Source organism: Miniopterus natalensis, chromosome 1 (genome assembly GCF_054644295.1).
Source record: "Miniopterus natalensis isolate mMinNat1 chromosome 1, mMinNat1.hap1, whole genome shotgun sequence".
In the NCBI taxonomy this organism is placed as follows: domain Eukaryota; kingdom Metazoa; phylum Chordata; class Mammalia; order Chiroptera; family Miniopteridae; genus Miniopterus; species Miniopterus natalensis.
In genome coordinates, this window is record NC_142081.1 from 125,353,890 (window position 1) to 125,381,744 (window position 27,855).

At 36.9% G+C, this 27,855-nt stretch overlaps 1 protein-coding gene across 3 annotated transcripts in view; it reads left to right on the forward strand.

Annotated features, from left to right (window-relative positions):
- Positions 1-4,911: 4,911 nt before the first annotated feature.
- Positions 4,912-27,855, forward strand: part of ACBD5 (acyl-CoA binding domain containing 5) — a 44,576-nt gene continuing 21,632 nt past the window's right edge. The window contains exons 1-9 of one of the 3 annotated variants that reach the window (XM_016219420.2): positions 4,912-5,000; positions 5,175-5,340; positions 10,405-10,525; positions 14,527-14,599; positions 17,286-17,400; positions 17,500-17,532; positions 23,429-23,563; positions 24,987-25,187; positions 26,362-26,468. In XM_016219420.2, coding sequence (XP_016074906.2) covers positions 4,986-5,000; positions 5,175-5,340; positions 10,405-10,525; positions 14,527-14,599; positions 17,286-17,400; positions 17,500-17,532; positions 23,429-23,563; positions 24,987-25,187; positions 26,362-26,468 — 966 coding nt within the window. In that variant the 5' untranslated portion in view covers positions 4,912-4,985. The remainder of the gene's footprint in view (positions 5,001-5,174; positions 5,341-10,404; positions 10,526-14,526; positions 14,600-17,285; positions 17,401-17,499; positions 17,533-23,428; positions 23,564-24,986; positions 25,188-26,361; positions 26,469-27,855) is intronic. The other 2 variants (XM_016219418.2, XM_016219419.2) reach the window with 2 other exon arrangements.

Below are 27,855 nucleotides of genomic sequence, written 5' to 3' on the forward strand. Positions count from 1 at the left end.
TATTTGTTTCTAAGTGGAATTTATTGCTAATACTTTGGAATTTATCACTTACTGTGGATATGATTTTTCCAATTACATTATCTAATTTATTGCTTTTACTTTATAGGATCACTATTTATTGATCTTATGTTCAACAGCCTGCTGAACACTTTCTTAGTTGTAATAATTGTAGATTCCCTTAAATTTTCCATGTGGATAACATATCTGCAAATAATGAAATATTTACTTTTTCTTCCCTGATTCTTGTATCTATTCATACTTTTTTTGACTTGTAAAAGTGTGTAGTTTCAAAAAAAAACAAAGATAAATGTAGTTTCACTTTTTCATGTTTAAGTCTTTTTTTAAAGTTTTTTTAATTGATTTTAGAGAAATAGGAAAGGAGAAGGAGAGATAGAAACAATGATGAGAGAGAAATATAGTTTGGCCTGCACGCCCCTGACCAGGAATCAAGCCCTCAATCTGGGCATGTGCCCTGACTGGGAATTGAACCAGCTATCTCTTGGTGCATCGGTCAATGCTCAACCACTGAGCGACACTGGCAGGGCTATATTTAGGTCTTTAATCTACCTGGGCTTGATATTTTTATTCCTATATTCTAATAGAAAACTATAGATTTTGTATATTTATCTTATTCACCTTCTTGAACTCATTAATTTCAATAGAATTTTAGTCTATTCAATGTTATTTTTCTAGGTAGACAATTGTATTATCTAAAAATAATAACTTTTTATCTTTTTAAATGTTTATGCCTTATTTCTTTTTCCTATTTTATTGCATTGGCTATGACTTTCAGAAATATGGCTAGTGTCTTTGTCTGCTCTGGCTGCCGTAACAAGATACTGTAGACTGTGTAGACTTAAACAACAGAAATTTATTTCTTACAGTTCTGGAAGTTGAGAAGTTCAAGATTAAGGTGCCAGCTGATTTGGTTTCTGCTGAGAGCTCTCTACCTGGCTTGTAGATGATTGACTTCTTGCTGTGTCCTCACAGTGGAGAGAAAGAGCTCTGCTGTTCCTTCCTCTCCTTATAAGGGCGCCAGTTCTATTGGATTAGGGTCTGACCCTTATGACCTCACTTAAGCTTTACCATAGGCCATGTTTCCAAGTACAGTCATGTTGGGGGTCAGGGCTTCAATATAAGAATTTTGAGGGCACCAACATTCAGTCCATAACAGGTGGTATTTCTGAATAGCTTCTAAGGGTTGTTTCCATTTTCTTTTTTATCTGTTAGTAGATTTTATTTATTTATTTATGTATGTATGTATGTATGTATGTATGTATGTATTTTAAAAAATATATCTTTATTGATTTCAGAGAGAGGAAAGGAGAGGGAGAGAGATAGATAGAAACATCAATGATGAGAGAGTCATTGATCGAGCCCACAACCCAGGCATGTGCCCTGACTGGGAATTGAACCCCGATAGCTTGGATCCTAGGTCAACGCTCAACTGCTGAGCCACACCCGGCCAGGCTGTTAGTAGATTTTAAATATTTACTTTTGTATATATTCCTGGAATAAACTTTGGCCACTCTGAAAGCAACAATTAGAACAGTTGTGGTGAATTTGTATTGAGTCATCATTCTTAGAGAAGGTAGAACGGCATCTCACGAAATTCTCTTCCCTGTATCGTTCTAACAGGGTTGACCATAAGAATTAATGTGAGATTTGGCAAAAAAAAAAAAAAAAAAAGTGAAGCAGCTCTTAAGGGTACCAGGCAGAATAGCAACTTGACCCACAGCTTCTCTGAATCTTAGGTCAGGCATGAATTCAGCTCCATGGAGACTGGTACCATTTTGTTCTGAAGGTTATCAATGTCATTGAATTTACAGGTGGTGAGATACTGTAGGGTTCAATTTGTCCTCATTATTTCCAGTCTGTTTTTAGGGGCTTCAATTTGTGTTTGCTCTTCCCTACTTCACACTACTTCCACAGTATAAGACATTCTGTCCTATAGCAATTTTAGGCTCACCTCTAGACACAGAGGCAATAGCCTTCTATTGGCCTCTTCACCAGCTCTCACAGATATATAGTTTAATCCCTGTAATTAATCTCTTATGCCATATTAATCATAGTGGTTCTGCTTTCCAGATAAAACTGTAGCTGATACAAAAATAGATAGTCTATAGACTTATGAACAAAATACAAATTCCTTTGCATGGCATACATGATCTTCAGCCAGCTTTTCATTCAATGCCTTGTCCCATCTTCCTTCATATTTTTGGTCCCATCACATGAACAAAGTTGCTACTTACCACACATGGTGTGCTGTTTTAGCTTTTACATCTTTCCCTAGAATGGTTCTTTCCCATCTTCTCTGCTTGTAAAGACCATTTCATCACAGAAAAACCAGCTCTAATTTGCTTCCTCCGTGACATCTTCCCCATTCGTGTCACATAAATTTAATCACTCTCTTGTCCTCATGGCACTTACATTCTTTAAATATAATTTTTAATTGAATTTTCACATATACAAAGAAAAATAAACGTATATTAGCTACACATTTCAAGTTTCACAAAGTGCACATACTCATGTAACAAGCACCTAATGCAAGAAACAACATTACTAGCACCCTAAAATTCCCTCGTCCCATTTTCAGACACTGTACCTCCTGCCTGATTTTGAACTTTATGTTAATGGAATCATACAATATGTTCTTTTGAATCTAGATTCCTTTTCCTTAACATTATGTTTAAGGGATTCACAGATGATGTTGAATAGGTATGGTTCATTTGTTCTCATGGCTCTTCAGTCCTTCATATTTATCTATTCTACTGCTGCTGGTCACCGAGTTGTTTCCAGGTTTGGGGCTATTTACCAAACAGTGCTGTTATAAACATATTGTAAATCAGCTTATTACATAAGTTTAATAAAGTTGTAAAAACGAAGTCCTAGATTAGAAATGAACACCCAAACCCTTTAAAAAGTATGCATGGCCGAGTAGATTGGAACTGAAAAGAATGCCAAAGAACAGGAGAAGAGTAGAGGAAGCAGTAGATATTAAACACATAAAATCTTCCTAGTTTGAGCAAAGGAGAAAAATTATTAGTCTCTTACACTTTGGTGTTCTGCTAAATAAAAGTTTTAAAGCAGGAATTTTTCGTTTGTTCGTTACTAGGGTTTTGTTTTGTTTTCGGGGGGGGAGGGGTTGGCTGACTCCTGGCTCTGCTACTAAGTTGTGGGGCCTTGAGCAAATTAATTAATATGAGTCTCAATTTGTTCACTCGTAAACACCCTAGGGCGTTTTTTGGCAAAAACTTGGCACTAAGTAAGCTGTAGTCTTAAGGCACTCTTTGCTTTCTTACCAGTAACCTCAAAGTTAGTGAGGATCAGGTGCAAGAAATTAGACTCCAGTCGGGTCGCACCAGGATACCGCCGACGGCCACCACAGAGTGTCCCCCTCGGCACAAGTATTCTGAATTTGCACTAAGTGGGGCGCAGCAGGAAGGGAGGTATCCGCCGAGGGGGTATCCGCCGTCAGCGCCCGAGCGCCTGAGAACCCAGAAGCCCAACCGGAACAGGTGGGAGGGACGCGCGCCGCGGGAGGCGGTGTCCGGAAGCGCCAAGTCCCGGAGACTACATTTCCCATAAGTCCTCGGGGCAAGGCGAGGACATTAAGGTCTGGGACCGGACAGGCCTAGCCTGGCAACGCCAAGGTAAATGCCGGCACTGCGGCTCCGAGGGAAGAGTAATTACTACTATATTTGTACTAGTAGGTTTGTATTAGTAACCCTCCTAACCCATCCCGAACTGACAAAAATGACCTGGCGACCGGGGTTTCTGGGCCGCAGGACTTCACCCCCACGACCCGTATCAGTCCCCCCCACGATAGGCCTAGGAGCGCTTCCTAGAAAGAAGCCTTAGACTATGCGGGGCGTTGCGCTAGAAAGGTGAAGGTCCGGGGTACCCCTTCCTAGGGTTGGCGATCTGTACAGGTTCCTCGTTCGCCCCTCCCCTATTAAATCGGGTTGGAGCTAGACTGTGCTCAGCTCCCTTGCGACTCGACGTTAGAGGTGGTGCTGGGGCAGGTGCTCTCCCCGCCCCGGCCAGACTAACAGCGAGCGACCGCCCCTCTCTTTCCTTAGCTCGTAGCTTGGACGGATGTCCTTGTCTCCCGCAGCTAAAGCTGTCAGAGACTTGCGAGCCAAGCACTGCGAAACATCGCCATCCAGCATCCCTAAATTCTTTCATCTACCCTTTGGGGTGGTTTAAAGATTGCCACCGGAGAGGCAAAGTTAACTTGACCTAGGTCGCAGAACTTAAATGGCAAATTAAAAAAAAATGTATATTTTAATTGATTTTAGAGAAAGGAAGGTAGAGGGAGAGAGAGAAACATTGATGGGCTGCCTCTTGCACGCCTCTTACTAGAAATAGAGCCCCCAGCCCGGGCATGTGCCCTGATCTGAATTGGAACCAGCGACCTCTCGGGCACGGGACCATGCTCAACCAACTGAGCCACACCTTAAACGGCAGAATTTAAGGTTCGCACCTTGCCTCTCCCTTTGTTTACGTGCCATTACCTCCCTCTAACCTTAACCTAACAAAGGGCAGGCGCTGAAGACTAGAGTCTTTTGGGTTTCTGTGGCCAGCATTACCGACGCGCGCTGCTTCGGGCCCAGTCCCAGCAATCCCGTCCCATGCGCACTGTGCTTGTGCGTACACATAGGTCTGTTCTGTTCCAAAAGCGAGCCCCGCGTCCTCCGCGGATCCATCTTACTTCTTTTTCCCTTTCTCCGGCCCTTCTCAGAGACCCACGGACTGCTCGCGTCACCGCTGCGGCGTGGGGCGGTGGGTGGAGTTTGCTGCTAGGCTGCGGTGGCCGCAGCGAGCGCGTCCTCGGGCGGCTCTGGGGCGGGGCTGTGGGGGAAAGCGCGGAGGGACAGAGACCCCGCCGGGATGGGGGGTGTGGCTGCTCCGCCAGGGTCCTGCGGGTGGGAGAACGGCTCCGCGACCACCGGTGGCCGGAGCCCCTCCACCTTCTGCTAGAGATGGTCTTCCTCTCGGTGAGTTCTTGTCTTCGCAGGCCGGCTTCTCGGCTTGGTCACGCCCCTGGGAGGAGGAAGGAGCGGGGCCACTTCGGTCTGTGTGGCCTGGATAGGGCAGGGGAACTGACCAGCTGTGCTCCTCGGCCTCCTTCTTTTGGGCATGTTGATCCGCGATTGCGCTCCTTGTTCTAGTTGCATGCAGGCTCCTGGGAAAGCTGGTGCTGCTGCTTCGTAATTCCAGCCGACGGACCTTGGGACCCGGGCTGGCGCTGGCGGCTGGAGATGGCGGACACAAGATCCGTGCATGAAACCAGGTTTCAGGCGGCGGTGAAGGTGATCCAGAGTTTGCCGAAAAATGGTACGTGCACTGGGGACCCGGCTGAAGAAACCTCATGCAGAGGCCTGAGGCCCCAGTTTACGAATCTCACCTCTTTTAACCTTTCGGTTTCTACTCTTGCTTATTTAACCTACTTTTCTGCATTTCAAAGGAATGTAACTAAAGGGAGGCATCAAATGTGAATTAATTTCTACTGATCTTTCAAGCCTGAGACAAATATGCCATCTAGATTTTAAGTGCTTTTATATTGTTGAAAACAAAAGTCTTGTTACTTAATGACTGCGGATTTGGGTATGTTAAAAAAACAACTGGCATGGGGATGCCTGGTGGCACATACTCACAAAGTCTACTATTTAAGCCTTTTGAAAACTTTGATATGAAGGGAAAGAAATGAAAGAAGAACTACATTCATTTGTAAAACTATTTATTGTAATATATATATTTGCTACTCTTTTTGCTATTGTACTAGTTTCTCCTTTTTATACTCATATTGGACCTGGGAGAAAAGTCTTTTGAGTTGTCCTTTACCTTTGATTTTCTGCAATTTGACTAGGATGTATCTAGGTATAGTTTTCTTCATATTTATTCTCTTTGGGGTTTGCAATTTTTTGAATTTATAATTTATGTCTTTGACCAGTGTTGGGAAGTTTAAGGCCATTATTCAAATATTTTTTTTCTGTGAAGAAGCTTGGAGAGGGGGACTTTTATTTTTCACTTCATATCCTCCTGCAGTATAATAATAAATAAACCTGTATTTTAAATGATGCTTTTAAGTACTATTATTGTGCCAGAGTGTAATACTAACTAAATACAACATTAATGTATGACTGTAGTATTTAATATCATGTTCTCTATTTTTATGAATCATTATTTGGCTGCATACTGAATATTCAACACCATTCAATAAAAATTAATTAAGTACAAATTCAAAAAGTTTGGAAACAAATATACACAAAATAGTGTCCTTTTTGTAATCTCAAACATCAAATTGGAGGAGGACATGTGGGGGATTGAAAGATAAGAGTGAACAAATGTGAAGAAATGGGAACTTATTTAGATATTGATTTTTAAAAATGCCCAATTAAGAGAGTTTATAGAAAGGCATGATTATCAGAGTTTTGTATAAATTCTATCTTCATCCTTTCTCCTAAATTACATGTTTTAAAATATTTTTAAAAATTGATAAAGCTAGACTTGATGTCTCTAGTCTACTACCTTTATTGACGTACATATCACTTTTAATCTTTTTATTTTTTATTTACATATCACTTATTAAGAAACTCATGTAAATAAAGTTTCTATTACATAATAAGGTATTGCTTAGTTAAGATACCCTGCCAAATGGCACTTGTGTTGGACAGTGTTCAAAATCTGTTATCCTGTGAAACTTAATTGATTTAATTGAGACAGAAGTATTGTTACAATGAATTTTAAAATATTTTTACATTACTTTTAAATTGTTTGGTTTGCCCTGGACTGTGTTTCAGAGTAAGAGCTTATAATTTTTTCTTTCTTTTTTTTTTTTAACCTTACCCGAGTAAAATATATTTTACTGGTGTGTTTTGTTTTTTTTTTTTAAGAGAGAGGGGAGGGGTGAGAGAGAGAGAGAAACATCCATCTGCCTCCTGTACTCATCCCCACCAGGGATTGAACCTGCAACCCAGGCATGTGCCCTAACCAGGCATCCAAGCATCCAACCAGGAATGTGCCCTGACAGGGAATCCAATCAGCAGCCTTTGGGTGCATGGGAGGATACCCCAACCAACTGAGCCACACTGGCCAGGGCATTTTTTGTTCCTTTTTGCTTAATCTGTATTTAAGTCCTAAGGTTATAATTAATTCTGTAACATCTATGTCTGGTATTCCCTTGACCTTCAGAAAATTTAAATTCTTAGATCATATATATATATATATATATATATATATATATATTTTTTTTTTTTTAATATGTCTTTATTGATTTCAGAGAGAGGAAGGCAGGGGAGAGAGAGAGAAACATCAGTGATGAGAGAGTCATTGACTGGCTGCCTCCTGCACACCCTCCACTAGGGATTGAGCCTGCAACCCGGGCTTGTGCCCTGTCTGGGAATTGAACCTTGATCTCCTGGATCATAGGTCGATGCTCAACTGCTGAGCCATGGCTGGGCAAATTCTTAGATAACATTTTAAACACATATATTAAATTTATCGTGTGTGAGAACCTTGAGGACAGAGATTATACTTTAATTCAGTGTCTCACAGAATACCTTCATTGTATGTTACCAGTTTTTGCTTTAACCTGTGCTAATGTATGTATTATCCACCTTAACCAATTAACTTTTAAATTTTATTTGATTAACTTCCTGAAGATATTATAAAGATGAGGCTTTTGATGTTTTAAATTTAAATTTGTGTTACTTAAATAGATAACTATTTTTAACTAGTTTTTTCATTTTCCTTCTCTGCTATGTGAAGAAGGACTATATCATTGAAACAGTATATCTAATAGATACTCCTAAATGAACATTATGTAGATAATTATTATTGTGATTTTGGAATTAATTACTCATTCTTTGCCAAACCTGAAATACAGCTCTCATCTTGTCTGTGTTGTAATTTTCACTTTCATGTACTACTAGCTTTTGATTACCACATGCTGTTTATTATGTAATCTATAAAGTTTTTTGTGTTTTTTTGTTTGTTAATCTTCACTTGAGGATATTTTTTCCACATATTTTTAGAGAGAGTGGAAAGGAGGGAGGGAGGAAGAGAGAGGGAGAGAGAAGGAATGAAAGAGAGAAAGGAAAAGAAACATTGAAATGAAAGAGACCAGGGCAGGGAATCAAACCTGCAACCCAGGTATGTGCCCTTGACCAGGAATCAAACCCGGGACCCTTCAGCGCTCAGGGCCGATGCTCTAACCACTGGGCTATACCAGCCAGGGCAATCTGTCAAGTTTTAAAAATATATTTTTATAGTTTTAATTTTTATATTTATAATTTTTGGTATAAAAGTAATACACACTGAAAATAAATATTTTAAAAACACAAACGAGAAAAAAAGAGTAAAAATAACCTGTATGCCTACTGTCCAGAGAGATCATCTTTTAACTATTTGATGAGTTTTCTTCTATTATACTTTTTATATACATAAATACTTGTTTTGTAAAAGTGGAATATACTGAATATGCTGTTTTTTCTTATTTTATAGTATATTATGAAACTTTTCTCATGCTATTTATATTTTTTCTATACTATAATTTTTTTCTTTAATTTTTCCCCCATCACCATTTATCCCCCCTATACCCTTCCTATTATATAATTTTTAAAGGCTGTAGTTTTAAATTATCCTGTTGTATAATGGTCTCATATTTATTTAGCTAAATACTCATAAAATACTTACATTCCAATTTTTCCCTGTTACTGAGTATTATACAAATTTTTAAACATAAAAGGGTTATAGATGGGCAGAAACATATATGAAGATTGGTCTTTATTTTTTTAAATATATCTTTATTGATTTCAGAGAGAGGAAAGGAGAGAGAGAGAGAGAGAGAGAGAGAGAGAGAAACATTAATGATGAGAGAGTCGTGGATCACTGCCTAGCCCGCAACCCGGGCATGTGCCCTGACCAGGAATCGAACCCCGATCACCTGGATCCTAGGTTGATGCTCAAGTGCTGAGCCACGCCCGGCCGAGCTGAAGACAGGTCTTTAAAGAAATTGATGTAGGAAGTGAAAAAATCTATTTTATCTTGGTTTAATTCTTTTTCAATTACAGTACACTCTAGTTAGTTTTAGCTGAATTTCCTTAGCCACTGAAAAACTGAAATTTGGCCTAGAGGAGTTGAATTTCTTACTGTTGAAATTTTATTAAGCAGAATATACATTTAACTTTTTCATTTATGCTAGTCATTTTTGGTTTGTTACAATATTTGACTAAACATACCTTATTACAGTTATAGTTATTGTATACAGTTATTGTATATTTTAATATATTTGTGTTTTTAAATGACACTTGCCATTTACTTTGGTTATACCTAAAGCACGTTTGTTCATTTATTCTTATTAACTTTAAAAAAAATAAAAAATACACGTTTGGTAATGTGACTAATCTCATTAGAAGCATCTTCAAGAATGGGGACTCTCTCAAGCTCAGGGCAGTATACACAAGTTTTTTTATTCTGATTTATTTTTATTATTATAATTTTTTTAATCCTCACCCAAGGATATATATTTTTTCCATTGCTTTTCAGAGAGAGTGGAAGGGAGGGAGAGAGAAACATCGATGTGAGAGAAACACATCAATTGGTTTCCTCCCGTACGCACTTTGACCCTGGCTAGGGATTGAGCCTGTAACCGAGGTACATGCCCTTGATCAAAATTGAACTCGGGACCGTTCAGTCTCAGGGCCAATGCTCTAACCAGTGAGCCAAACCATCTAGAGCCTTATTAATTTTTTTAAATTGAATTGGGAGAGAGAGAAACATGGATTTGTTTCACTTATTATGCCTTCATTGGTTACTTCCTGTATTTGCCCTGACTGGGGATTGAACACGCATTCTTGCCGTATTGGGCCAATGCAATAACCAACCGACCTACCTGTCCAGGGCTATTCTTTTATTTATTGAACTGTGTTAGGCATTGTTATTAAAGTGCAGAATCTCATGCATGGCTGGCACTGCTCAGCAGTTGAACATCAACCTATGATCCAGGAGATCATAGTTCCATTCCCCATCAGGGCACATGCCTGGGTTGCGGGCTTGCTCCCCAGCATGGGGCATGCAGGAGGCAGCCAGCTGATCAATGACTCTCTCATCATTGATGTTTCTACCTCTCTCTCCCTCTCCCTTCCACTCTCTGAAATCAATAAAAACAGATTTTAAAAAACTAAAAAAAATAAAATGTAAAATCTCAGAGTTTTTAAAAAATTTGAAGAGTAAAGCAACCAACAGAGCCATAACTTTTGTTTCTATAGGATAGAAATAGTTATCTGAACTATTAAAGAAATACTAAAAAAATCACAATTTGTATAGCTCAGTGACTTTGCCTTAGATTATCAATTGCATTCTCCAAATGATCTTTATTTATTGTTATGTTTCCAAAAGGTTCATTCCAGCCAACAAATGAAATGATGCTCAAGTTCTATAGCTTCTATAAGCAGGCAACTGAAGGCCCCTGTAAACTATCAAGACCTGGATTCTGGGATCCTGTTGGAAGATATAAATGGTAATTTTATGTAGAGAGCTATGAAGGAAATTTTACTGTAATGCTAGTTATTTATGTAGCTATATATTATTCTGTGTGTAACGGGCTCTAGGTATAGGATACAGCTTTTATCTTTCTTGTGCTCCTTTTTTTTTTTTTAAAATATATATTGATTTCAGAGAGAGGAAAGGAGAGGGAGAGAGAGAGATAGAAACATCAATGATGAGAGAGTCATTGGCCGCCTCCTGCATGCCCCCAACTGGGGATCAGGCCCGCAACCCGGGCCTGTGCCCTGACCAGGAATTGAACCCCGATCACCTGGATCCTAAGTCAACGCTAAACTGCTGAGCCACACCGGGCTGGGCTCCTTCTTGTGCTCTTAACACAGTTTCACACAAATAGGAAAGTCTTGGGTGAGAGAGGAAAACAATAAAACGAAAGGAATAGCATCAGAGATAATAAAGAATTTTCAGTTAGTCTTTCCTTTTATGGAGTTTTTTCTTTTTATTATGTCAAGAGCAGCTCCCACACAAAGTTAAAGGGACAAACTTTCCTGCCTCTTTGACCTGACATGAAAAACAGTGACTTGTGCCTGGCTGGGCATGGCTCAGCAGTTGAGCATCAACTTAGGATCCAGGAGATCAAGGTTCGATTCCGGGTCAGGGCACATGCCTGGGTTGCGGGCTTGATCCCAGCCAGGGGTGTGCAGGAGGCAGCCGATCAATGACTCTCTCATCATTGATGTTTCTCTCTCTCTCCCTCTCCCTTCCTCTCGCTGAAATCAATAAAGATATATTTTTTTTAAAAAATTAAAAAAAAAGACTTCTAAAATCATATTGTTTTGAGCCTTTAAGATAAGTAACTAGGGCCCCAGTGGGTTTGGCTCAGTGGTTACAGTGTCGGCCTGTGTACTGAAGGGTCCTGGGTTCAATTCTGGGCAAGGGCACAAACCTTGGTTGTAGGCTTGATCCCTGACCCTGGATGGGGAGTGTGTGGGAGGCAACCAATTGATGTGTCTCTCTCACATTGATGTTTCTCTCTCTCTCTCCCTCTCTCCTTCCTTCCACTCCTTCTGAAAAGCAATGGAAAATATACTCTGGTGAGGATTAAAAAAAAAAAAAGTAGGAACATGACTCAGGTACTGACTACTAACATTTTATCTAAGGCATCACTCCTGTCCCATTATACTTGGATAATAAAATTTTTTTAAAAATATATCTTTCTTGATTTCAGAGAGCGGAAGGGATAGGGAAAGAGAGAGACAGAGACACAGCAATGATGAGAGAGTCATCATTGATCGGCTGCCTCCTGCACGCCCGACTGGGGATCGAGCATGCAACCCACGCATGCGCACTGACCGGAGTAGAACTGTGATCTCCTGGATCCTAGGTCGATGCTCAACCGCTGAGCCATGCCCAGCCTGGGAAAAATTTGATTTTTTAAAAAAAATTATGATTTTTTTAGAGAGGAGAAATGAGAGAGAGAGGGAGAGAGAAACTGATTATTTTTCTATTCACTTAAGCATTTATCTATTGGTTCTTGTATGTGCCCTGAACCCCAACTTTGGCATACTGAGACAACACTAACTAACTGAACTACCTGGCCAGGACTAAAATTTGACTTAAAAAAAAATAATATGTATTTATTGATTTCAGGGAGAGGGGGAGAGGGAGAAAGAAACATCCATGGTGAGAGAATTATTGATTGGCTGACTCCTGAACTTCCCATACTGGGGGTTGAGCCCACAACCCCGGGTATGTGCCCTGACCATGAATCAAACCACACGATCTCTTGGATCATAGGTCAGTGCTCAACTGCTGAGCAATACTGGCTGGGCTAAAATTTGATTTTTAATATACTTATTAGAATAATAAAATATCCATAGAGTTGCCCTGTCCCAGTAGCTCAGTTGATTGTAGCATCATTCTGATACACCAAGGCTGCGGGTTTGATCCCCAGTCAGGGCACATATAAGAATCAGTGCATAAATAAGTGGAACAACAAAATTGATGTTTGTCTCTCTCTCTCTCTCTCTCCCTCTTTAAAATCAATCAGTAAATAAAAAATTAATAAAAGAAAGAAAAATCCAGAGATACTTTTGCTCTTTTTCCAATTGACTAACATTTGATGTTTTATTGATTGATTGATTGATTGATTGAATTTTTAATCCTCACCCGAAGATATTTTTTCCATTGTTTCAGAGAGAATGGAAGAGAGAGAGGGAGAGAAACATCAGTGTAAGGGAGACACATTGATTGGTTGCCTCCTGCACACAGTCGGACCAGGGCTGGGAATTGAGCCTGCAACCAAGGTTCGTGCTCTTGGCCGAAATTGAACCTGGGACCCTTCAGTCCGCAGGCCGATGCTCTAACCACTGAACCAGACTGGCTAGGGCAACACTTGATGTTTTAAATACTCTTGAGGACTTTGCAAATGTCTGAGGAAACGTCTAATTAGACTGTTGGGTATGAATAGAGTATGCTAATTGGTGAAGCTTGTCTTAAGAGCCACACATTTTGAAGGCTAAATTTCTTCTTTCTGAATTGGAAGTCCTTAAACTGCTTTGAAGATTTCTTTGTTCTCTGCTTTTCTCTGAGAGCTTTATGAGTAGTCATAAAATAATAGGTTAAGTATACAAGCAACATTTTATTTAGTCTGTTTTAAGAAAATTTATTTATTTACCATTTTCCCTCAGAATTGACTTTTGGTGGAGTTAAAGTGCTTCTGGAAAAAACATATAAAACAAGAGGTTTTCATTTTATATTTTTTTATATATCTTTATTGATTTCAGAGAGAGGAAAGGAGAGGGAGAGAGAGATAGAAACATCAATGATGAGAGAGTCATTGATTGGCTGCCTCCTGCACGCCCCCAACTGGGGACTGAGCCCGAAACCCCGGCATGCGCCCTAACCGGGAATCAAACCCCGATTGCCTGGATCCTAGGTTGATGCTCAACCACTGAGCCACACCCAGCAGGGCGAGGTTTTCTTTTTTTAAAAAAAAATATATCTTTATTGATTTCAGAGAGAGGGAAGGAGAGGGAGAGAGAGATAGAAACATCAATGATGAGAGAGTCATTGATGGGCTGCGAGCCTGCAACCTGGGCATGTGCCCTGACCTGGAATTGAACCCCGATCGCCTGGATCCTAGGTCAACGCTCAACCGCTGAGCCACGCCCAGCCGGGCGAGGTTTTCATTTTAGGCAAAAGTTCTAAAGGACTATTCTCATTATCTAGGGATTTAAAATTTTCCTGTCCCTCACACTTTTATTTTTTTAGAAGAAATCATTTTCTTTTTTTAAAAGTGTAAGTTAGCCTTTTATTTAAATTAATGGGCACTTTTAACCAAAACTTCTGTTTAAAACATGGCTGTGACAGTTCATGTAGAGGCTTCTAAAATATTTATTTATGTCATTGTTTGTTATAATGATATAAAAACTTGTAAAGAGTTTTTAGCAAATATTTATGAATAGCCTATAGTCTATGTAAGACAGTATCTATAATCTGTAGTCTATAAATGGGTTATATACTTATTAATTTAAAATATTGTTTAATTTGCTAGTTTATTCACTGTGATATTTTTATTCAAGATGGTGCACTTAAAGAGATCCTTTGGAAATATAATATGGCTTTAAGTAGAGCTTGTTTTAAATTTGTGACCCTATATTATTAACTATAAATTATATTCTGAGCAATTGAAAATTGGGTGTCTTTCAAATTGGTAGTTGCAAAATAGTCGTGGAAATGGAAAGTACAGCATTGGGAATATAGTCAATAATATTGTAATAACTATATATAGTGTCAGATTGGTACAAAATTTATCAGGGTGATCACTTCGTAAGTTATGTAAATTTCTAATCAGTGCTTGCTTAGGCAGCACATATACTAAAATACAAATATCTACTCACTGGGTTGTTCACCTGAAATTAATATAATGTACATCAATGTAATTGAAAAATTAAAAATTATTAAAAAAGAAAATCAGGTTTCTTTTTATTGTTATGTGGATATTTTCATTTTTAGGAATGCTTGGAGTTCATTGGGTGATATGACCAAAGAGGAAGCCATGATTGCGTATGTTGAAGAAATGAAAAAGGTAGGGAAAATAATTCATAGAGGAAAATAAAAATATCCAGAGCCATTCTAATTTAATTTTGTTATCAGGCAAATTAGCTGCTTTTTTTTTTTTTTTTTTTTAGGAACAAGGAGATTGTAATATGTTAGAGTATAGAATCTAGATTATTGAATTTATTAGGGCTTTATCTGTCTCATCAAAGTTCATCTTAAGGTGTTTTTTTCCTTATGATATATCACATTGGGGTAACATGATATTTTGTTCTTTTGTGTGTTTTTTTCCTCTTCCCTGTCTCTCTGTAGAGTTCACTTTTGCAGAAAGTGTATAAATATGAATATTTCAGAATATGTCTCTTAGAATCTGAGAAGTACCTGGACTGTCTTGAAAGCATTTCTGCATTGGAATTTTTTATTTAGGAGAAATAGTTTACAAGACTTCCCGTCAGTGGTCTTATATACCTTTTGACTCATAAATTGAGATATTACCATCACTATTTCTCAGTAGCATTTTTCTTTCCATGCAAAGATCCTTTAGAAGCAGGATAAGGATACTTTTAGTTTCTCTGGTAACTACTAGAAAGTGCATTCCTTATTAACTAGCTCTTTTAAGTCTGTTCAAGTCATTGTTCAGAGAAGCAAATTTATGAAGAAATTGGAGATTTAAAAGATGAACTTAGTGCCTTTTTATAAAGGACCATTTTTATGTTGACAATGGATCACAAGGTGTGAAACCTAGGTCTGTTTATAATTTTAAGTAAATTATCTTTGAACATCAAATTTATAAAAAAGAATAGGGTATTTTTGCCAGATGGTTTGACAGTATTAATCTGTGTAGTAATTTTGATTTGGTAGATTCAAACTAGTTTTTTTGTTTTGTTTTGTTTTAATCACATCTACACTGCTCAGATTGTGCCCTTTGTTACTTTTTCACAAGTTTTTTTAGTGGACTTTGTTTATAACAGAGGACAGAGTTTAGTTTTTTTGGCTGTCAACTATATCAGTAACACATAACAAAGGAGCCTTTCAGCAGCAGAGAAAAAGAGAATCTAAAGCCTTTTTGGTTTGATAACTATTCCTTTTCTTTACCTTAAATAACATTATAATTTTTAGGACACACCTCAGTTATATAAAGCTGAATTGACACATTAAGTAAAATTTACTCATTTTTCCTGTTGAATTTTATTCATGCATGATGTAGCCACAGTTGAAAGTGGGGTGCGTGTAGCTGGCTTAAAATGCTTCCTCTGTTCCTGTAGGTTTCTGTAACTACTTCTCTAATCAAAAGAATACACCAACTATTTCAACTATTTTTACCGAGACTTTAAAATGTTCATTTCATACTGTGAATATAATAAAGTTTATAGGAAACTTTTAGAGGTAAATCTAAAAATATTAAGATATGCATGGATTGAAAATTTGATTAGTGCTTTCAGTTATCTTCAGAGTTTAGCTTTGTGGACATCAGTAGATAAAATTACATGCTTTGAAATAATCATGTGGGGATAGTACATTATCCCAAAGATTTCATAACTGAATTTGGAACTCTTCCTAATAGCAATAATTTACTAACTGAAGCAGCCATTGAATTATGTGCTTAAATATAGTTCACAATCACTATACTATTGCTCTTTAGAATTACTTTTTTAGTATAAATCTTGTTCCATGCCGTTGCATTCAAGGTTTTAAGGAACCTTATTAATTTTATTTATATGTTATAATAGATAATGCTTAATAGAAAATGGCTTTTCATAATTTATAAACTGTTTAGTGAAATATCACCAAAAAAGTTGCTGGAATAAAAAATTCTTCCAAAATAACTTAATAGGATTTTAACTTTGAGGGAATAGAGTAACTAATGTGGTTTGGGGTATATAATTCATGTTTCTATACATAGTTTATTTTGATTTGTAATAAAAAAGAAATATAAAATTCTATTTTCTGTACAATTTTACAAACTATCTCATGGGGATTTCCAGAAAAGTCACCCAGTATTTGAGTAATGTACATTATGTCTGTTGAGTTTAAAGACAAATCAGTGTACAGTAGTCCTCCATTAACTGTGGGGTATATTTTCCAAGACCCCTAGTTGATGCCTGAAACCTCGGATAGTACTGAAACCTATATATACTGTGTGTGTTTTCTATACTTACATTCATATCTTTTCACTTAAGGGAAGTACTTTATGGCTTTTCTTTGGCATATTGCATTGCTGTCAGCCACTAACTAATGGCTATTTATTTGAATGCCTTTTCAATTAATATACCTTGCTCTTTAAATTTGGTGATTCTTAATTGGCCCACAGTTTTAAAGGTGTCTGAAAGTGGTTATTATTTCCTATTTTACTTTTGTGCCCTTTTAGAAATAATACCATCAAGTTAAAGAACAGTTTTACACTAACCCCACAGTTTTCTCTTTTATTTACCATTAATGTCCTTAGTTTTAAATGCACAATTTATAGATTATTGTGTAAAAGTTTACATGAAACTTTTGCGGAATAGTCTTCAAAATGAAAACATTTTTAAGTCTTTAATATACTTGAAACTTTTCTAAGAGGTTATATACATTAAGCGTGTAATTAATATAGGTACTTTGGGAGTCTATAAATGAACCTCACATCACAAAATTATCAAAATGTTGTATTATTTGATAGTAATTTAGATCAGCTTAATAGTTTGTGATTTCACAAGATTTGTTTCTTTTGATTACAGATTCTTGAAACAATGCCAATGACTGAGAAAGTTGAAGAATTGCTACATGTCATAGGTCCATTTTATGAAATTGTAGAGGACAAAAAGAGTGGCAGAAGTTCTGATTTAACTTCAGGTTGGACTATTTTACCTCTTTTTTAACTTAACAACTGATACATTATACATACATTAATATTTATATGTCTAATTTTTTTTTTTTACTCTCACATGCTAGTCCGACTGGAGAAAATCTCTAAATACTTAGAAGGTAGGAATAATGAAATCCATGTAAAATTTTGTTTTAAAATTCACACGCCAAAGAATTCTGTACAGATTTATATAACTTATAAGCTTGTCACTCAGGAGTTTTCAGTCTAAGCAAATATATTGCATAAAGTTCTAAAATATTATAAACCCTTAAGTTTTAATCCTTAAGTTATTGAAACATGATAGGTGGTTTACTTAGTATGTATAAAGTTGTAACAATTCATAGTTTTATTTTGGTGGATTATATTTTCTATTTTATTTATGATTTTATTAGCAATACCATGGGTTGAAATGATTTTTTAGTTGATTTTAAAGTGCTACATTTACTTTAAAGTGCCAGGTGTTTTTTTGTTTGTTTTTAATTCTCACCTGAAAATATGTTTTTATTTATTTTTAAAAATTATTGTTATTATTTAAATATGTTTTCATTGATCTTTTTAGAGAGAGGAAGGGAGAGTGAGAAGGAGAGAGAAACATCAATGAGAGAGAGAAACATCGAAGGGCTGCCTCCTGCACACCCCCTACTGGGAATCGAGCCCGAAAACTGGGCATGTGCTCTGACCTGGAATTGAACCCATAGCCTTTTGGTGTGTGGGACAGTGCTCCAGCCAACTGAGCCACCCAGGCAGGGCAAGTGCTAGGTTTAACTGTAGCTTAAACAAGATATCAGTGAATTTACTTAGCTTGGCTTTTCTTTTTCTTCTTATTTTTTTATTATTGATTTTAGAGAGAGAAAAAGGAAGGAAGAGAGAAACATCAATTTGTTGTTCCACTTATTTCTGCATTCATTGGTTGCTTCTTGTATGTGCAGTGACCGGAGATCAAACCCTCAACCTTTGTGTATTGGGACGATGCTCTAACCAACTGAGCTATCTGGCCAGGGCCTGGTTTTTCTTTTTAGAATTCTCTTTTTGTGTACTCTGTAAAGAATTGAAAGGTGTGTATCTTTTATGTACTAGCAGGAGTTGAATAATATGCACATTTGCTGGCATTAACTTTAAACATTTGCTCTTTAAATTTTATTAGAAAACAGAGTGAAATGAACCCATAAGAGTAATTTTAAATGGAAATTATATATGTTTTAGTATATATGGTACCCTCCCTTTTTTTCCCTGTCATCCCTGTTTACAAGGTATCTTTTAGTAATTGATGGAAATTACAGTGTTTCAGAACAGTAATCACCCTGATCTGTTATGAGGCCTGCAGGTTGTGTCTGCTGTAACTGATAGTGACTGCTTACTGGGCATAACTCTGTACCATACCTTCTATATCTGATTTGCCTAGAGGAGTCAAATATTATAAAATAGTCTTCCTTATTCATGCTTGTTCAATTCAGAAAGAATATTAAGTGTTTTCTCTATATGAAGCATGTTTTTAGGATGCAGATGGGCATAAATCTGAACCTGCTTTAGTAGTGTCCAGCCTACTGGCAGAGGCAGATGTTTAAACAACTAATTATAAAAACAAGAGTTAATAATAATAATAATAATAATAATAAAGGTTCAGTTCCATAATTCATTAGCTATAATTTGAAAATTAAAAAAGGTTGATAAAATGAAGGTTTTGGGTTTTTTTATAACTCATTGGCAGCAAAACTTGTCCTGACATGAACTAGTTGAGGGGCAAACCCTAACCTAAAATGACATGAAGCTATTTTAAGTCTACTTATCCTATCGAGTGTAACTATGCATATGTTTTGCTGAAAAAAAAAATCTTAATTAAAAAAATTATTGATTTTTTTAGAGGGAGAGGAAGAGAGAGGGAGAGAGAGAGAGAGAAAGAAACATCGATGTAAGAGTAGAATACTGATGGGCTTCCTCCTGCACACCCCCTAACTGGGGATAGAGTCCACAACCCAGGCATGTACCCTGACCAGGAATCTTTCAGTCTGACAACCTTTCTGTGTACAGGATGTTGCCCAACCAACTGAACCACACCTGCCAGGGCTTAACGTTTTTTTAGTGAGAGTTGCTTAGACTCTTTTGGTGTTACATAATATACAGTATTTATAGTGTATGACCTTTGCAAAATTAGTAGAATACTCTGGATTTTGAATCATATCTGAATCCAAGGGATATTGTAGCATAATGTGTTTAATCCATACCATTCTAACATACATTTAGGTTGTTTCCTCTTCCAATCTTCAAATGCTGCTGAAATTGACCTTGTACAAATGTCATTCAACATATGTGGAAGTTTATAATAAGAAATAATATTAAAAATATAATTGCTGAATCAAAGGATATGGATTGTTGGATATTTGCAATTTTGTAAGATGTTGCCACGTTGCAAGGCATTTTGTATTGTTGACTTCTTTTTTAACAAAGCATTTTGTTCAAAATAGCCAATTAGGCTCAGTAGAACAGATATATCTTTTTCAAATGGGCTTTTTCAGAATATCCATATGTAGTGAATTTTGAAATTAGAAAGTGTGAGCTGCCCAACTTTATTCTTTTTCAAGATTGTTTGACTATTCTGGATCCCTTGCATTTCCATATGAATTTTAGAATCAGTTTATCAATTTTTGCCAAAAGCGCCAGCTGGGATTTTGATAGGGATTGCAGTGAATTAGATCATTTTGGGAAGTATTGTCAACTTAACAATATTGCCTTCTAGTTCACTTACTTAGATCTTCTTTCATTTCTTACAATACTGTCTTGTCATTTGCAGTATATAATTCTTACACCTTCTTTTGTCAAATGTGTTCTAAGTGTTTTACTCTCTTTGGGGCTTTTGTAATTTGAATTGTTTTCTAATTTTATTTTTGGATAGTTTATTGTTGGATTATAGAAATACAGTTGGTTTTTGTATATTGACCTTGTATCCTGCAATGTTGCCAAACTATTAGTTCTAATAGTTTTTTGTAGATATCTTAGGATTGTCTAGATGGAAGAGCATGTCATCTGCGGAAGAGATTGTTTTACCTCCTTCTTTCTAATTTGGATGCTTTCTACCTTTTTCATTGCATAACTGCCCTGGTTAGAACTTCTAGTACAATGTTCAGTAGAGATGGCAAAGGCAGACATCTTTGGCCGTGGTTGGTTTGGCTCAATGGTTAGAGTGTTGGCCCATGGACTGAAGGGTCTTGGGTTTGATTCTGGTCAAGCGCACGTACCTCTGTTGCAGGCTCAACCCCCAGCCCTGGCCCGGGCGCATGTGGGAGACAACCAGTTGATGTGTCTTTCTGACATCAGTGTTCTTTCTCTCTCTCTCCTATTCTCTCTCAAAAGCAATAGAAAAAATATCCTCAGGTGAGGATTAAAAAAAAAAAAAGCAGACATCTTTGTCTTGTTCATTAGTTTGGGAGCACAAAATTCAGTCTTTATGTTAAGGATGGATGCTAGTTGTGAGTTTTCGTAGATGCCTTTTGTTGGCTTGATGAAATTCTCTTGTATTCTTAATTTCTTCAGCATTACTATCATGAAAGCATATTGGATTTTGTCAAATGCTTTTCCTGCATCTGTTGTCATAATCATGTGGCCTTTGTCTTTTAGTCTGTTAATATGGTATCTTACATTAATTGATTTTTGGATGTGTAGTAAGCTCACTATAATTCTCTGCTTTCTACAACTCTTATTACAGGACTGTTGTAATGCTGTTTTTGCTGCTGTCAATTAGTTTTTGACAGCTATTCATTTGATGGGGATTCGGGGTATTCCCTGTTACTTAGTTTTGTTACTGGTGTGTGTTTTTGTTTTTTGGTGTGGTTTTTTTTTTTGGTGTTTTTTGTGTGTGTTTTTTTAATTGAGTTTAAGAGAAAGGAAGGGAGAGAGAGAAACAGTGATTTGTTGTTCCACTTATTTATGCATTCATTGGTTGATTCTTGTATGTGCCCTGCCCGGGGATCGAACCTGCACCTTGGCATATCAGGACGACACTCTAACTAGCTGAGCTACCCGGCCAGGGCCTTTTGGTATTTCTGTTGTTGGTATTAATTGTTGTTATTCTTGCTTTTTCTGGTTGTTGGGAGAATAAGGGAGATTCAGGAACTATGCTGCTACCATGATTCTCTAAGAGAGAATAGAACACAATGCCTAGGATAGAGTTGAATTTTTAGTCTTTTGTTTCATTAATTAGGTAGACTTAAATAAGAATATTTAAGGTCCGAACCCAGTGATTCCACTTCTGGGAATATATCTGAAGAAATCTGAAACACTGATTCGGAAGAATATATGCATCCCGCAGCATTATTTACAATAGCCAGGATTTGGAAGCAGTGCAAATGCCCATCAGTAGATGAGTGGATAAAAAAGCTGTGGGACATTTACACCATGGAATACTTGTCGGCTGTAAAAAAGAAGGAAATCTTGCTTTTTGTAACAGTTTGGATAAACCTGGAGAGTATTATGCTAAGTGAAATAAGCCAGTCAGAGAAAGGCAAATATGATATAATTTCACTTGTATGTGGAATCTAATGAATAAAATAAACAAAATAGAAACAGACTCAGAAAACAGACTGTCAGCTGTTAGAGGGGAGGGGGTTTGGGAGGCTGGGTGAAAAAGGTGACAGGTTTGAGCAAAAACCAAACCAAAACAAAAAATTCATAGATACAGACAGCAGTATGGTGATTACCGGAGGGAAAGGGGATGGGGGCAGGTAGAAGAGGGTAAAGGGGGGATAAATGGTGTTGGAAGGAGACTTGACTTTGGGTGGTGAACATATAATACAATATATAAATGATATATTATAGAATTGTACACCTGAAACCTATATAATTTTATTAACTGATGCCACCTCAATAAATTCAATGAAAATTTTAAAAAAAGAATATAGGTCTGTTTAAGATGTATGGAGATTTTGAAATTTAATATGTTATTTGTAATGCAGAGAAGCATCCAAAGTGCATTTATATAAGTGAAAATAAAGCCCAAAAGTTTATGGAGGAAGACTACTGTTTTTGGCCAGTAGCTACTTAAGAGGTCTTTCAGTATCTTAAAGAGTTGATGGGAATGTAATTCCCTGTATCTCAAAATGAGGTCCAGTAACCAACAGCATTAGCATCACATGGGAGCTTTATGGAAATGCAGAATCTTAGATCAGCCCACACTTACTGATTCAGAATCCTCATTTTAACTACATCTGAGGTGATTACTATGCATATTGTTTGAGAAGCTCTGTTGTGTTTACTCCCAAGGTCTGACTTTGGGGCAATAGGACTATTTGCCTTTTTAAATGATTGATTGCATTTAACTGATACTTCTTTTTAAAAAAGCTTATATATAAAGATGTAAGTTGGGCAAAAGAAAAGAAATAAGTTGTGCCCTTGAAACCCTAAAGGTAATAAAAGGAAATTTTTTTTAATGTAGTCCAACTATAATATTGATATGATTATTGTTAGGGCCAAAAAGAATGTTTACAGTATGCTAGCATATAGCAACTATCTCTTCATTTACCATGTACGAAGATCATTCATCTCTAGCTTTACTATTTTGATTGATGGTAACTTAAAAATAATTTATCCTCTGTCTTGTTCAGAAAGGTCTTAATATTCCTTTATCTTTTTATTATAAACTGTCAATTGAAGGAGTTTATTTATGTAACATATGTAATATTTCTAGTCAAAGAAAAATACTATAGTTATATATCAGAATCTGTTTACTTCAAAATTATTCTATTATTTTTTTAAAAAATCTTTATTGATTTCAGAGAGAGGAAGGGAGAGGGAGAGAGAGATGGAAACATCAATGATGAGAGAGTCATTGATCGGCTGCCTCCTGCATGCCCCGGACTGAGGATCGAGCCCACAACCCGGGCATGTGCGCTGACCGGCAATTGAATCTGTCTCCTGGATCCTAGGTCGATGCTCAGCCTGGCCAGGCTTATTCTGTTATTTTTAAATCACAGCATTATTGGATGTTATATCATTAGAGATTAAATGGTCATTTTTATATTTTAGGTCTTGGTAATGTTCTAACTTCTCCTCCAAATGCCAAAACTGTTAATGGTAAAGCTGAAAGCAGTGATAGTGGAGCTGAGTCTGAGGAAGAGGAGGCCCGAGAAGAAGTGAAAGGAGCAGAACAAAGTGATAATGGTAATCTTTGTATGATGGGATAATAATTTTAAACGAGATAAAAGGATATGGAGAGACTTGGGCTGATTTGGCATTGTATGGGAATGGTGGGAATGGTGACCCTATAATCAGGTTTGTTGTGGACCAAAAGGGCTACAGAGTTAGGGACAGCCAGCTGTATGCATAGATGGAATAGATGTCCATTGAAGGATAACAAGAATAGGGACGTCTGTAGTACCTGAGCAATAAAATAAAGAAAAAAAAGGAATAGGTCACTCTTCCAAAGGTAATGCCTGAAATACTACATTAGAAATATATTCATTTAGTGTATTGTTTCCAATATGAATATGCATATGTTACCAAGGAGAGGAGACAATCAAACTGACCATCTTGTCAAGAATAGAGTAGAGCCCAGCTGGTGTGGCTCTGTGGTTGAGTGTCTACCGGTGCACCAAGAGGTCACTGGTTTGATTCCCGGTCAGGGCACATGCTCTGGTTGCGGGCTCCATCCCCAGTGGGCACTTGCAGGAAACACCCCATCCATGTTTCTCTTTCATTGATGTTTTTGTTTCTCTCTCCCTCTCCCTTCCTTTCTCTCTAAAATCAATAAAAAACATATTTTAAAAATAATAATAATAAAAAAGAATAGAGTGGAATCCAGAGACTAGGATACAGGCAGAAGGTTTTTTGTTGTTTTTTTTAAACCAGAGGAAATTTTTTTTTTTTAGAAAGGGGAAGAGAGAGGAACATTGATGTATGAGAGAAACATCAGTTGGTTGCCTCCTGTATGGGCCCCCATCAGGGATTGATCCCATAATCTAGGTATGTGCCCTGGCTGGGAATTGAACTGGCAACCTTTCAGTGCACAGGATGGCTCTCCAATCAAATGAGTCACACTGGCCAGGGCCAGGCAGAAGTTTTAATGAAGAAGGAAGATTGGAATCATGGGGCCCTGAATTGGGGGGTTCTTATTAGTAAGAGTACCAGTGATTCTTGGTAAGACTGTTTTAGAAAGGGGAGTCAGAAAGACACTAAAACAAACTGCACAACTTAATTTTGCCTTCTTGTTCCATTAAGGTATGACAAATAATACCTTCTTTGAAGGATCTTTTTATTGGCTGTATGTGCCACTATGTACTGCTGGGTCTCATAGAACAATTTGCCTATGCTGAGAGAATGTGAAGACCTTGAGAGATGATCTGTTAATGGAGGTTCTAGAAAATTCACAGGGCACTAAAGCAGTTTTGAAACCAACACAGTTTGTGTGAGTTCTCAGCATATAAAACACCCGTTTTCTAGGAGCACCCCATCTCTCTGCTCCAAGTAGGAAACCCTTCAAAGAGATTATGTTAGGCTGAAGAAATGACTACTTGATATCAGAACATAGTATACAGCAGTTGACTTAATGTGAACTTTTATGAATCTCTCCATTTTCACATAAAAGAAAAGATGATGAAGAAATCCACAGAGCACAAGAGTTTGGACATCATTGTTGCTAATGGCTATGATAAAGACAGCTTTGTTCAGGATGTACAGAACGATATCCATGCCAGTTCTTCCCTGAGTGGCAGAAGCACTGAAGAAGTAAAGCCTGTAGATCAAAACTTGGAGCAAACTGGAAAAACTGCTGTCTGTGCTCACCAAGGTATTCTCCCATAATTATTATTTGTCGAGCCTCTTTCCTATAAATAAGATGTTCTTTTAATAATGTCAGGATATTAGGAGTAATTTAGAGTTTAAAATCTCTTGCTCAGTAGTATCTAAGAGTTTATTTATATTATAAGGGTCCATATCTTTGGAAGACAGTGAATTAGGGCCAGGGCTTTTATGTTTTTATTGAGATTTAAAAAAATTTTTTTAAGATTTTTTAATTGATTTTTAGAGAGAGAGGACAGGAGAGGGAAAGAGAGAGAAATATCTATGTGAGAGGGTGACATCGATCAGTTGCCTCCTCCATGCCCTAACCAGGAATCGAGCCTGAAACCCAGGCATGTGCCCTGACCTGGAATTGAACCGGCAACCTTTCAGAGTATGGGACGATGCCCAACCAACTGAGCCACACCAGCCAGCACTAAATTGTTTTTATATGGCATTTTAAAATAAAATTTTGAAAAATTTTTTAATTGATTTGAGAGAGAGAGAAACATTGATGTGAGAGAAACACTGAACGATTGCTTCCCGTACGCTCCCCAACCAGGGATCAAACCACAACCTGAGTATGTTCCCTGATCTGGAATCAAAACTGCAACCTTTTGGTGTTGAGACAGCGTTCCAACCAACTGAACCACACCACACAGGGCGAATTTTGAGTTTTACTCTTATTCCTTATGTTTCTTTAACTTAAACCTCTTATTATATTATACCTCTGTTCTCCAATCAGCAAGGTAAGTTATACTCTTTTCATATCTTAGGGCTCTAGGGGTGAGCCTATAATATGTACATGATGAATTATTACCATTATTACAATTCAGCCAAGAAACCAAGAAATATAATTTCTAAATGTTACAACTAAACTTGCAGTAGTTGCATCCAAATTTATGTTTCCTAGCTGCTATTCAGTTTTCTCTTATAAGGTTATTGAGGTCTATAAGGTTTTGTATAATTCCATGATAAAATACTTTGATATCTTTTCAAATAAAAATTATCAGCTAAATTTAACATTTTCTTAAGTTAAAAGAAAAAAAAATGTGGCTTGGTAAATCAAATTTGTCTCCCAGTATGAAAATAATATAAAGCTAATAAATTTTGAAAACAGAATAAATGCATTTATTCTTCAGTTAGAGAGTAATTATTCTACCTGGGCATTTATTCATATTTAGATATAAATGATGATCATGTTGAAGATGTTTCAGGAATTCAGCATTTGACAAGTGATTCAGACAGTGAAGTTTACTGTGATTCCATGGAGCAACTTGGACAGGAAGAGGTAAAAATGTCATTTTTTTAATTGGTAAGTTTTCAAAGTGGTATGTCAGAATTTGATGCATAACTTCTGTTAATACCAGATGTACATGCTGTTCATCACTTTGAAAACATACCTTTAAAATGTTTAAACATTTGTATTTTAAATTATTTATTGTGAATTAGAAAGTATATTAAGTTCCTGAATATTCAAAAAAAAACTTAACTATTACAACTTATAATATTTGTATATATTTGTAAATATTCTGAGAGAGGTGAGATGGGGAGGCAGACAGTAAACTCCTTATGCTAGTTCCTGTGTTTGAAACATTGATTAACATTTAAGAAAATCAAATAATTTTCAAACAAATCAGTTCTTCATATTGACTTTAATATGTTGAACTGAAAGTTGGTTGAAATACTTTTCAAATTTTGGTTAATTGAGATTCAGTATTGGAAGCTAACATTTGAAAAAAGTTAAAACTACATGAATTAAAATTTTTATTTATTTATTGATGATACAGAGAGGGGAAGAGAGAGAGGGATACACCAATGTGAGAGAGAAACATCGATTGGTTGCCTTCTGTACGTGCCCTGACTGGAGTTGAAACGTCAACCTTCTGGTGCATAGGACAATGCTCAACCCACTGAGCAACTCTGGCCAGGCTACTTTTCTGTTTTAAAGATTTGATTGGGGAAGACTGGATGAGATTAATCATAGTAAATATCTGGCTACTAGATTCTAGGTTTGCTCCTATATTCTCTATAAATCAGTTGATAGACTAAAATTCTTCATGGGGCTCTGCCTGATCTGGCTCCTACTTACTTTTCTAGCCTCTGTGCACACCACTCTTATGTTTGGGCTTTGCTCATACCCACCCTAGTCTTCTCTGTTCCTCTAATATGTCAAGTCCTTTTCCCTTTTCTCTTCCAGCACCAGCATATTTGCATTAATTTTGCTGGAATGTAATTCACCATTCACTGCCTCATACACCGAGTTAACTCCTGTCCATCCTTTAAACCCTAATGCAGATGTCCCTTCCTGAAGGAAACTTTCTTAGATAAGATACAGCCCCACCACATCATCCATCCTCACCAAGTCTAGGTTAATTATAGGTTGTCAGCCACAAATTTCCTAGGTGGGTTCTTTTAAAAATATATTTAATCTCTATGATCAATTTTGGAGTCCTTGAGAATCAAGGTGTTTTTCCAAGTTCTTTTTGTGGACTAATATCACATTTATTCTTTGTCTATTATGATTTGACCATTTTCTCTTTCTTGTATTTTCCACTTATAAAAGCACTTTTAAAAGTTTTATAATTGCCTCTTGAATGTAGTAGTTAAGCATTTCCCTACCCACAACATACATACATACAAAGTAAATTATGTTTTAAGTTTTTTTGATATATTTA